The sequence below is a fragment of the Lycorma delicatula genome, chromosome 3 (assembly GCF_047948215.1).
Source record: "Lycorma delicatula isolate Av1 chromosome 3, ASM4794821v1, whole genome shotgun sequence".
Taxonomy (NCBI): domain Eukaryota; kingdom Metazoa; phylum Arthropoda; class Insecta; order Hemiptera; family Fulgoridae; genus Lycorma; species Lycorma delicatula.
The window spans coordinates 216,048,634-216,062,617 of NC_134457.1; the positions used below are offsets into that span (position 1 = coordinate 216,048,634).

Sequence of the window (13,984 nt, forward strand, 5' to 3'; positions counted from 1 at the left end):
GCATTATTTTGTACATGATATTTGGTAAAAGTTTATGACAGGATGGCCAGAGGCAAATTCTTAAATAAATAACCATTAAATTCATTGCACTAGATGTACAGCAGAAACATACATAAAAGTAACATATTGAGAACAATATTTGAAAATTAACATATTTGATAAAGTTGGTTATTAAAACTCATTTAGAAATACTGCAACAAGAAAATTGTTCAATCTGAAATATATTAAAAAGGAAATCCAAAGGAAGAGATCCTCTAGTATGACAAAATAAAAATAGGAAAAAATAAAGTGAAATAAGTAGACAATGGATAAACTAAGGCCACATCATTTCAGCTTACTCCTGTAAAGCAAACATCATCCAACTAAAATCACTTAAATAAATAAAAAAAACCTTTCTGATAATTACTGATAATTCTGAAGCGTTAGAAAAAGTCAGAGACAGTTAATATTAGCAATGAATTCACTAACCTGATTAGCAGGTTTACTCCTTGTTTGTAATTAGCTCCAGTCTCTAATTGTACATTTATATACTAAAGATATACTCCTTTTTACTTTTTAATCTGCCGTTCTACAAAATAATCATTAAGGAGATACTAGAATGACTCAATTTTTTACTGATATGTAATAAAATGCGTTTTGAATCGTTATTTACAGTAAACACAATTTATTACATACAATAACTAACATATAAAGCATTCTTGAAGTTTAATAAAAATTTTTTTTGCAAAGCTGAGTAATGAATTGAACTCGTTTTAATTCATACCTTTTACTTGCACAACTCGTTAATTTTTTTGGTATGTTCAAAATTTTTGCTCAAATTACGTATAAAAAGTACATAACAAAAAATCCTAATTTTATGTATACAATAAAAATTAATTTAAAAGAACAGCAATAAAGCTAAAAGAGATATATTGAATTAATGTAACTAAAAGAAAAAACTCTCTGACAAAATGAATATTATTTTTAGTCCCATTAATGAAGATATACAGTATATTAGACTATATCTGATTATTAATGGTAATAGAAAAGGTTACTGTTAGTTAATTAAGGGTCAATGTCATGTCATGTCATCGAATGGCACAATTAAGTAATATCACCTTGTTTTCTGCATAAACCAGATAATAACAATCAGTGACAATATTCATTTAACTTCTTTTAATAGATACAAGAAGACAATGATGAAATAAATAGATCGATAAAAATAATAATAACATAACAGTTAATATTACAGGGTGTGTAATAAATCATATTTCTATGGTATTGTAGAAGCTCAGATATCTAGGACAGTTCTCTTGATTCAGGTGCTCTTAACAACTATCCCCTTGTTTAATGAATGCACCTGTACCTCCTTAAATATATGAATCGATACACTGGGGGTGTGTAATTATTAGAAGCCAAGAGATTGGTGGCTAAGAACAGTATCAATAGTAATATGATATGTGGTGTTAATATGAAATGAGGTTTGAAGATGGAGAACTCACTGGTGAAATCTTGCAAAAAGAAAGGCCAGACAAAATAACACAAAATGGGTAATCATGAAATTAAAAAATAATCGATTACTGAATAAGATTTACAGAAAGAAACTGCATTAACCACACTATTATAAACTGAATACCCATACAATATGATACTAACACTGTGACAAAAAACATACTCACGGTATGAAGTAGACATGAAGTAAGGATTAACTGTCAACAGCTGCAGTAATATCAAACAAACTGGTTTTTGTTTATTCCCCTGCTGGGTGATCAATCAACTTATAAAACTATACTATGAACTATAATATATATATATATATATATATATATATATATATATATATAATACATTATGAAGAAATTGAAGAATGTGATTTTGACTACCAATGAAAAGATTAACAATGAAATTTTCTACTCAATTATTGATAAATCATGAATAGTCTGTACTTAACTCTGAGAATCAAAATAAAATTCAGTCTATTATGTAGATTTCATTTACAATTGTAAGTTATGAAATGTGATTTATAGTAAGATAAAACATTACTATATAAAAAATTATTCTGTAAGTATGACACACTCTCAGTGAGGCAGAACCTCACTGCCCACTTGGTAATGAAGTTATCTAGATGAATTAATGCCCAAAAACCATCTACAAAGTTCAATAAATAGGTTAGTAAAAGAAGTTTAAATCTAATATCAATAGAAATAAACACAAAACCACGGGCATTCTGATTAATACATAAAGTTAGGCAACATGCAAATCATCACATTAAAAAAAATAACATTACTATTTTTAATAATGCACATAAATTACTACATTTCAATAATTTTCTGATTGCTGTCCAAAAAATATGACTTAACATGCGATTACTTCTTTACAAATCTACCATAAGGTGTATAAATATATGTATTTAAATTCATTTATAATATATATATATATATATATATATATATATATATATACTTATATATATATATATATATATAAGTTTGTGAATATATATATATATATTCACAAACACTTCAATAACTGAAGATCACGCTGTCAACATGGTGCTAAACAATGGCAATTGGGGGCAATGTCAAATGAATTGCAGTGATGTAATAATGATATTTTTTTACACTACTGTGTTTAAAACTGTAACGCAACTATTTTTCTTAAATTTATAAATAGACAAAAAGTGCTATTTACTTTATTAAGCGATATGCCATTATTTTATTTTCTTGCTTTATCTTTTTAAAGACGATAAAATGTTTATAGTGTCTAACACATGGAAATTTATGGTTCTAAAATTATTATAGATAATCTATGCACTGAAGACCAGGTACTAGAAAAAAATTTAATTATTTTTCTTTCAAGAAAGTATAATAAAAGGAAGAAAAATTAAATAATTGTAATTAAATAAGCTAACCCTCTTTGTTCAAGTACGTTATACCTTAATGCCCAATTTTTAAACGAAAGGGCCAAAATCAATATCTAATAAAAATTTTTTTAATGATTTTTCAAAAAGATTTTAATTTTTAGATATGAGCTGAAGTAGTCATTATAATATTGAGACCACTAAAAATGGAATTGTTTTTTGAAAATAGTCAGTTAGTGAACTGACTATTTTCAAATTCAAATTTTTGTCAGTTAGTCAACAAGTGAACCCACCGGCTTGGTCTAGTGGTGCGTCTTCCCAAATCAGCTGATTTGGACGTCGAGAGTTCCAGCGTTCAAGTCCTAGTAAAGGCGGTTATTTTTACACGGATTTGAATACTAGATCGTGGATACCGGTGTTCTTTGGTGGTTGGGGTTTCAATTAACCACACATCTCAGGAATGGTCGTACTGAGAATGTACAAGACTACACTTCATTTACACTCATACATATCATCCTCATTCATCCTCTGAAGAATTATCTAAACGGTAGTTACCGGAGGCTAAACAGGAAAAAGAAAGAAAGAATTACGGAGGAATTGAATGGAAGGTTAGTTTCAATTAGAAGATTTTATTAAATCTTAGTCTTGTAGACGATTCATTAGCAAGAAGAAATAATCAAAGGAGACTAAAGTAGCCACCGATTCTTTAAATACATACCAGCTCTTAAATATTACATTGAATCCTAAGATCTTAAAGAAAGTGAAAGGAGTTACTTGAAGGCTGCAGAAAGATGAGGACTCTAAGAAAACAGGATGTACAAAGTATGATAGGATCCAAAACAGCACTACAAAATGTCATTGAAAAGTGAACCTATACTGTAAGAGAGAGAAAAATATGAAAGAGATGGATAATAATAAAGAACTTAAGTAAATTTTATTAAGCTGTTAATTCACATTCTTCAGAGTTGGTTATTTGATTAAAAATATTACAAAATAAAAATGTATAATCTTACTTTTCAGCAAGTTGTTTTAAGATAACTGACTGAAGAATAATATTTAAATTTTTAATGTATTTATTTTTAACTGAATAGAAAGCTCTGAAGATGAGTCTACTGAAATATATTAAGCCTAAATAAAAAAGGTACATTACCAACTTTAACTCAATATCTTTATTATTAACATTCATGAAACAGCAAAGTTGTAGGATCCATTTATTTGCTAACAGAAAGTTCAGTTAATAGACTTGGTCATGCCGGTAGAATTGGAAAGGATTAGTATTTAAGAAAGCCTTTTTTTGGAAGCAAACTGCAAAGGAAGAAAATTACAAAGAAGAAAGAAGCAAAGAAAAATTTAGTTTTTTAATAAATGCCCCTTGTAAAAGCAAAAACTATGGAGAAATACAAAGAAAGCTATGGTTATAAGTAAAACAGATAATTGAAGCTGTCTTAAGACATAAATATTGTGAGGTTAAAAAATACCATAGAGTAGAAAGGAAAACAAGAAAAACATTAAACAAAAGTAAACGATAACCTAAAAAAAAATATTCAAATAGCAAAACTCAGGTTGAATAGAAAATGAAATAAAAACTAACATACTCGTATATTCACTTCTATCAATAGCTAAAATTTTATATCTTAAAAATTATTGTTTGGCATTGCATTTTTCACGTGCTACAAAATTCATTTATCATTCATATAGTAACTACAAGAGGGTGTAAGCCTGTTGTTACTATGTAAATAAATAAAAAAAATTATGGAAAGATTAAATTAAAAAAAAAACACAAAAACCTAATAAAAAAAAAATGTTTCTTAAAAACTATTTAATTGGTAACTTAAAAACAGTCTGATATGTTTAAATTACTTATTTTGGATTTTTCAGTGCGATTAACATCTTTTTAATTTTGCTCCAGAACTAAAACTTGCAGAAGTTCAATCTAAAAAAAGGTTATAAATAAATATAATTGTGTTTCTTCTACCGTTCAAAGTAGACTACTACACAGAAAAGAGCAGAAAGATTCAACTGAAAAAAAAAGTAAAAAACCAAACAAAGAAATTCCACAACAGAAATTCTTAAATAAATTCCGTATGAGTAAGAGAAAGCTAACACCAAAAATCATCATGATGAAATCAAACTAAAGAAAAAGAAGTAAAACTTTGAATGTCTGACATAACTATAAAGACAAAATGATACCTAAATTAATTTAAATAAAAAACAAAGAAAAACAGAAATGGTAGCACATTAATTACTCCCCTTATGGGAGGGGATTGATTAAGTGTGGTGGGGTGGAGAGCCTCCACCCCAAAAATTATGTTTTTACTTATGGGTATTATTTATTTGTGTTTGATTTTATATTGGATTCTGAAACTGTATACATATATTTCATTATGTAAAATTATTTATATTATAAAAAAATTGGTTTTTTAAATAAAATTTTCAAAATTGCTGACTAATAATTTTATTACTTTTTATTACTAATTAATAGGGGCCATTTAAAAAAATAAATGAAAAGTAAATTCTTTTATTTAATTTTTATATTTAGAAATACATTTTATAATTAAAAAGCCTTTAAAATTAAGTTTATTAAATAGTATAATATTCTTTAAATAAACATTTTCTTGTAAGCACTGGTTAAGTTTGTTCCACAGTTCACCCATACTCTGTAGCATTTCAATAATAATTTAATTTACTTTAAGGTGGATTTAATAGTTCGCCTCCTGAAGATTGGAACGCAGTGACCTAAATATCTGAGTTTTCTTATAACTCCAGAAAAAGAAAATCGCATATTTAAAGGTCAGGTGATCTAGTACAACTACACTGTGTTTTTGCAACAGGAGATGACATCAGTTAGAGAATGATTCCACTTAACAGTTCTAGAACGTCAAACTTTGTGGCTCCATCTTGTTGAAAATGTTTCTTATTTAGTGGTTGATGACTAAATTCAAGAACTAAAGTATCTAACATGTAAATATAATTGCTCTAGTGACTTAGATTGTCACTAGATCATTTTAAAAAACATATTTATCATTTTAAAAAACGTAAGGTCGTGTAATTTCAAAGAAAGAGACCAATTAGGCTTATTGTGTGCAACCTCTATATATGAAAACTAACTTAGTTCAGAAGTATCACACTCTAATTAGGTACTAAGAAAGGACTAGCTCTTCAGATACTATTATCTAATGTTGCTGGGACAGACCTACACTCAGAACTGATAATTAGGAAGAAGAAAGAACTAAAGAAAAGGGTAGGTGTTTTTTGATAAATTACAAAAAAACACACATGTTCATAAGTCCATTCGTCTTATTAAAAAATATATAAACAAATACATCTCACACACACACACACACACACACACACACACACACACACACACACACACACACACACACACACACACACACACACACACACACACACACACACATACACATACACACACACACACACACACACACACACACACACACACACACACACACACACACACACACACATATATATATATATATATATATATACACACACACACACAAACAAAACTCTTCATTGTATCCATTCGTCTTAAATATATCACATCCCTAAACAAATTTAAAAAAATAATTTTGTAAATCCTCTTGGTATGCATTTTCATACCAAATTTCATGATTGTATATCATTTTAACTGTAATTAAGAGATATAATGAAATCACTTTATACCTACACTCAAATTATTAGTCGTTATAAATTATATAATCATAATTTGGCATTTTTGAACTCGTAGACCTCATAATATTGAAAAGTCCAAAAATTCAAGAGTTGGCTTTTGTAACTTTTCCCTCTTTTTTTATGCAGGTCTTCATAAAAGAATGGTGGGGTTTTGAACATGATTAAATGAAAATAAAAATACTTACAGTTGATGTTTATTTATCAAATTTGTCATCTCAAACAGTTTTTTTTTCATAACTAACAAATTTCAATAAGTGCACCATTAGTCACTTGGCAAATCATAAAAGAATGGTGGGGTTCCTGTAATTCAGATTAAGGCAGTAAGGAAATTTTTGGAATTTATGTTAGTAGCCCTGATAGCCTCCAACCCAAACGTTTGTGTAACAGTTCAAACCACCACACCAGTTTTTGTATTGTTGCTGAGGTGTGTATTTTGTTCATTACTGAACACTATTGAAGAAAAAGCAAAGTGTGTTTTGTGGCAAGCTGAATTAAAGTCCGTAATTTTAGTTCAACGTGCATTTCAAGTTAATATGGAAAGCAGCCATCACATGAAAATAATATATGATGTTGGTTCAACCAGTTCGAAGCTGGATTTGTTCTCAAGGAAATATCAGCCCACAAACCACGAGTATCAGACAAAACTGTTGAATGAATTACTGTCCTAATAAATCCATTTAAAGGAATAAATATTTAAGTACACACCTTAGCAGAAGAGGCACAAAATTTAGGTTTATATAATTAGCAGCCTTCTTAAAAATTAATAATATCTAATATACTAAACCTATCAGATCGCTGGAACAAGTTTTCAGACTTGTTAGTGGCATTTAAAAACTAAAGCATCTGACAAATTTACGACTTAAGATTTAATTAATCAATTCAGACTTTCAATAAGGTTATTTTACTTGATATTTCATCTTCAATAATGAAACACAACATAATACAAACGTTAAAAATTAATTTATGCATTTACTTACTTATATATTAAATACAGATAATATACGTATAGATATTTTAGATACTTAGAACAATTAATATTTTACATGCAAGAATAATTAATAAAAAAAAATAAAAAAAAAATTATCAATAACTTACCAAAATAAGTTTGTGTAGCTCTCTTCCAGAGATGTTTTCTATCACCTAGGACTTAAGAACTCCACCCGTCGAATTTGCAAATATAAAAATTAACAATAACAAATGTTTCACTTTTTAATAACCAAATGCCACATTATTACTCTTGATTGGAATTTAAACCACGTACTTACTACAAATATTTTATCGCTTATTACCTCAAAGTAGGTCAAAATATCAACATATACATTTGATCATTGGGCTTAATTAACAGCACCATTTCAATAATGGTTATCTAAATAAAAGTAACAAGATAAGACATCACCATTGTAATAGAAATAATCTAATAAAAATGTAGAATAACAATATCAAGGTTTTCATATATCAATGTAACAAACGCTGTACATTTTAGGCAAAGTTATGAATCATAAGTTGTTTGAATTAATCCGCACCAATTCTCAATGAAAATAATTTGCAATGTTAATACAAGGTTTCACACCTTGCAAAATAATCCACGAAAAGTTAATCAAATCGCATAGAAATTTTGAAAAGAAATTAACTATACGATTTTAAATATGTAAGATGGATCTAAATAACATAACATGTTTAGTTTTTAATAATAACTTCTACACACACTATTTATTCCAATAATAATACAATCTCTATATCAGAAAAAAACAAATAACTACATATTTTATTCAAATTATAACATAATTAAACAATAGATAAATATATTTCACAATGAATGGTAAGTGTGCCATACCATCGATAACAAAAAGGAATTGTTTTGACATTTTCCTGAAAGGATTAAGTGAAATGAGGAAAAACTTCAATAAGAATAGTATAAACAAAGTACAAAACTAATGAATAAAAATGAGAATTGGTTAAATACAATTTATGAGTAATTTAAAAAAAATACGTCAAACAAAACAGTAATGTAATATAATTACGTAAAGGTAAATTATTAATAAAGAAAATTTCTAAAAAAAAACAAACAATTTTTAAGACAATAATTGCTGAATACTTGAAAACTTATTTAAGTGTTATTATTTAAAAGTATTCAGACATCATCAGAGAGAGACTATGTAACTTGTTATAAATATAAACAGAGAGATAATAAGGTCCTTTCTAATATGTCATATTGTTATATTAGGCAATACAAATATAGTTCTGTTATCTTGTTTGATAATTATTATCTCATTAATGAATAACAAAATAATTTGCAAAGATTGGTAACAACACCTAACTCTTCATGTTCGTTTTATTTTTAGGGCAAACAAAAAGCTTAAAAATTCAAATAGTGTAATTAAATTAATAACAAGCTAAAGGATATAATAATAAACAGTGAAAAATTAATAATCAAAGTTTTCTTTAATTATTACAAGACTGAAATTTGTTTTACAGTGTTTTAACAACACTGTATAATTCAGCTATGTAGGAACTCTTTTTTAACTGTTTGTATGTCAGCGGTGGAGGGGGGAATATTTTAGAATAGAATGTTAGCAAGTCTGACTGTTTGAATATTTAACTGACAGACAGTAAAAAAGCACAATTATATTAACAAATGTGTCGTCTGGTGAATTCATGTGCTGCAGGGCAATTCAGTAGAGTAAGTAATTCTCCCCAACACAGCTGGATGACAAAGAGCTCAAACTGCAGTACTTTATTTATCTCACAGAAATATTTTTTTAGAAAAAAATACAGTTATTTCTATAACCGTAAAGGCTATCAAAAAAAAAGGAATGAAAAAACCAGGTAAAAATATCCAAAATGCTAAAAGCAAAGTTTTATTGTAATTAACTGCTTTCTTTGGTAATTTGCACATTTACATTTTATAATAAAAAATAAAAGCTAAATTAAAAATCTGAAAGTCTAAATAAAAAAAAAGCTAATATGAAAGAACAAATTATCACCAAATATCCACACAAAATAATATTTGTATAAAAAAATTTTAAGGCATGAGCTCCACCAAAAAAGCAGCACCAGGGTGCCAAGTTGCAAATCAGTCTAATCACATCAACTCCAAATAATATATATAAAATATATTACTACAAAACAATCCCAAAAATAATTATTACCTATCATTACAATTTGTCAGAGACAATCAACATTCACTGTTATTAACTTATCAAATTTTTACAAACTGGACCAAATTTAGCAAGTATAATGTTTTGAACAACCCATGTCATAATGCTTTTAGTAGCTTTTGAGGTCATCTTCAGTCACTGATGCAATTATTTCGTCTTGGCATCAGCTGATGCTGCTTCCACTTGGTTTTGCTTTTGATTTAGGAGACATATATTTGGAATCCTTGTGTGTTTAATCGACTTGTATTTTATGATGTAATGTTCCTTTTGTTCTGTATTTGTAGTATATTGAAGTAACAACAATAATTTTGGTGAATTTGTAACAGAAAAACAAAACAGGTAATTATAGCAACATCAACAACTGATGAGGACTGCAAAATAGCTGAACAAGTAATTATACGATTTTTTAAAAATATTTTCTTTTATAAATTTGTTTCATTTTGAGATTAAAAAGATTTGATAGCTTTACATAATTTTCTCACAATTTACCATCACGATAAAAAAAATAGCAAAAATTATTTTACTAATAACTATCCTTAAGATAATAAGTAAAAAAATTAAAGCAGGAATCACTGAAATTAACTTCTGAATTTAACAATCAATTCAATTTTCAATTTTCAACAAAGGTAACAAAAATTACTACGTTATTATAAGTTTATATCTTAAGTTTAAAATATCTAAAGATTATCAGATAAATAATGAAGTTGTAAGATTTCAATCAGATAAAACGTAATAATTTTTTTAATTTTTCACTAATGTGTGTGTTACTCCACAGAAAGAAAAAGTAAATGTTTATAATCCACATACAAATAAACATAAATACATAAAAGTACATTAATATTGTATAACTGATTGTTAGATTTAGGTTATTTTACTTACATCCTCGGCCGGTATGAAATGACTTGGTCCAATTTTTACTTTGTGAAACGGTACAGTTAATCCACAACGACCCTGTTGAAAAGAGAAAGTAAATTAAAATACCATCCTGGAAACTGAACGGAATGAGGAAAGGATAACATTAAAATCCCCATTTAATAAACCGATGAAGTTGGGGAATACTTTAAATATTATGTCTTTATGCATACTGTTGGTACTTATTAATAAGTAATGACCACAGTAACCCAACGCTACAATGAAAAATATATAAATTAATAAAGTGAACTGAAATGCGTTAACATAAATGGGTTTTTAAAATAAATAAGATCTGGGGGTTTGTGGGTTTAAACTCCTCTAAGTTTTGGATTTCACTATATTATTTTATTACATATAACTCTCATCTTCACTAAAAAAAAAATCTACTCGTAATTGAGAATTAGCCTGTAGCTGGTAAAGTACATAAATAAATGAAATAGTAGTAATATAAAGCTGTTGTAGAATAAATTGAAATTTTCATTACAGAACTGATTAGAAGATATAAGACTGATATTCCAAAGGTCCTAAATTGAATAACTGGCTCGGATTTTTTTTACTCTTTATTCTAGATCTTTTCATCACTTACACGCAATATCTCATTACAACACGGTAATGACAGCTGAAAACAACTGGTTATGAGCTAAAGCTGATAATATAAATCTGATGTCACTAATAGAGGAATATGTTAGTACTAAATACACACTGGGGAATTATTTGTAAATGATGTTTCATGAATTCTATTCATTCATTACTTACACTACATCCTTCTATTATATAAAACACATAAATATGTATTGTTATTAAAATAAAAGAAATATTTTGTTTTATTTTCAAAATTCAACTAAATAAAAAAAAAAATTAAAAAAGAATTCAGATCAACATATTAATTATATTTTAACAATGAACAATGAAGTTTTAGTTATAATAATAATTTTAGTAGTTTGCATTATATGATGTATGCATTTTTATGTTTAGAACATATGATTTAGATACAACCTAATTGTATGCATATAGTAAAAGGGAATGTACTATTATTTTTTAAAACTATCTTTCTTTTTTAAAACAAAATAAATACAGTCAGTGTTTATTCATTGCCTGGATAAATTCTAACTTTGTTATATTACACCTAAACATGAGAAATTCTTACTTAATTTTTCTAATTTTCTTTTTATCCAGAACAACAAGAAACAATTTATATGAAATAAATTAAATGAATAATATTTTTAATATTTAACCGATATCAGAATAGCTTACTTGTTATCAGGAGGAGCTAACAGGTCATATTAATATAATTAAATCTTGGAATTTTGCCAAACTTATAAATTTGTTAAAAGCTTTTATTTAACTCGCTTTAGGAATAATCAAATCTTGCAACTGCTATATCTTTTCATCTATCGTATGAAAATCAATGAAATTTGGTAGACGTATGTAACTTCGATGACAATACAGCACTCCGGTGTCGGAATTTGATATGACCCACCTCCACATGCATTTAGTTGAAAATTTTCATTTCTCATGAACTATCGTATGAAAATGATTGAAATTTGGTACACGTATGTAACGTCCAATATTTTTACTTTTTTTTTAGTCTTAAAAAAATACAAAAAACAAAAAAAATTATGAAAATATATTTGATTACATATAAAAAATTATTTTTTAAAAAGCTTTTAATATTAATATTAACATTAATAAAAAAAGGAAACAAATTAGAAAAACTCTCTAAAAAGTAAAAAATAAGAATTAAATGAAATTGAGAATTTTAAACAAAAAAATAAAATATATTAACAAATACAAAAATGCACTGAAAAGTAAAAAATAAATTATATAAATATCTAATAAATAACCAATAAATAAATGCAATAATTATTAAATTTTAAAATTAAAAGTAATGAAAATATTTGCGTTTTGGGTTAAGAGGTTGTGTGTGTATGTATGTTACCATTTTCCTCAAAAATACTGGGCCGATTTTGATGCATTACATGGTTTTTTTTTTGCATTAGATAGGTATCACTTCAGAGCAGGTTCTTAGACATGTTTTACTGTTATAGGCCACGAGGGGGTGTTGCAATAGATATGTTTCTCTAAAACGGCTGGACCTATTTTGATGCGGTTTTTTGCATTACACAGATATCACCTCATTACATTACTCAGGTATCATATCAGAGCAGATTCTTAGATTAGTTTTTAACGGTTATAAGCAGCTAGGGAGCGCTGCAGTAGATATGTTTCTTCAAAACGGCTTCGTAGGATTTAAAAAAAATTTAATTTTATCGCTTATCGTAAAAGACCGTCCCAGTTATGCATAAAATTAATTAGTTCCTCCTGAAAATCATTCATTTTAAATACAATAAAATTTTCATGGCAAACGTAATACTTGTTAACAAAAACAGGGGTAATACGATGAGTAAACAAAATATTAAAATTCGGTTTTCGTTGGGGTGCTACCTAATATTGCCGGTAGGTCGCAGCACATTAAAAATTTCGTAAAGTTGGGGTATTTCATGGACAAACCTCGTAGAGATACAAATAATTATACAAAAAAAAAAAAACAAACAAAATTCGTTACTAGCCTATTTACGATAGCAGCGGTATAAAAACCTTTCTGATTAGCAGTTGATTTCTCGCATACATTGAATCATTCAAATAACTACCTCTAAATTCAACCTTTACATTAATAGATGAAAAGAGTTACGTATTGTAATCGGTGAAAATCTGATGCATTCGGATTGATCGGAGTAATTTATTACAATGATCGGTTAAAAAATGAAGAATTGTCATCGCTTATAATTTAGTGCAATCTAATAGGTCAGTGAAACTTGGACAATCGGAGTATCTGAGAAGAAAAGATTAGAAGCTTTTGAAATGCGGTGCTATAGGAGAATGTTAAAAATCAGACGGGTGGATAAAGTGACAAATGAAGAGGTATTGCGGCAAATAGATGAAGAAAGAAGCATTTGGAAAAATATAGTTAAAAGAAGAGACAGACTTATAGGCCACATACTAAGGCATCCTGGAATACTCGCTTTAATATTGGAAGGACAGGTAGAAGGAAAAAATTGTGTAGGCAGGCCACGTTTGGAATATGTAAAGCAAATTGTTAGGGATGTAGGATGTAGAGGGTATACTGAAATGAAACGACTAGCACTAGATAGGGAATCTTGGAGAGCTGCATCAAACCAGTCAAATGACTGAAGACAAAAAAAAATCGGTCAATTTCTTTTAATGCTCCAATTAATGTAAATATACTATTTTCCCATCGGTCAAACGTATTCATTCTTGTGATCGATAAAGAAGATGCAATACAATGGTAGGAAATCACTGTTAACTGATTATTCTGTACGAATCAGTATCGAATTATTCGGAAAGTTTTCGT

The 13,984-nt window shown here is 27.7% G+C and overlaps 1 protein-coding gene across 1 annotated transcript in view; it reads right to left on the reverse strand.

Moving 5' to 3' along the window:
* Positions 1-13,984, reverse strand: part of LOC142321308 (uncharacterized) — a 283,695-nt gene that overhangs the window by 193,897 nt on the left and 75,814 nt on the right. Inside the window, exon 3 of the mRNA XM_075359303.1 lies at positions 10,579-10,650. Coding sequence (XP_075215418.1) covers positions 10,579-10,650 — 72 coding nt within the window. The remainder of the gene's footprint in view (positions 1-10,578; positions 10,651-13,984) is intronic.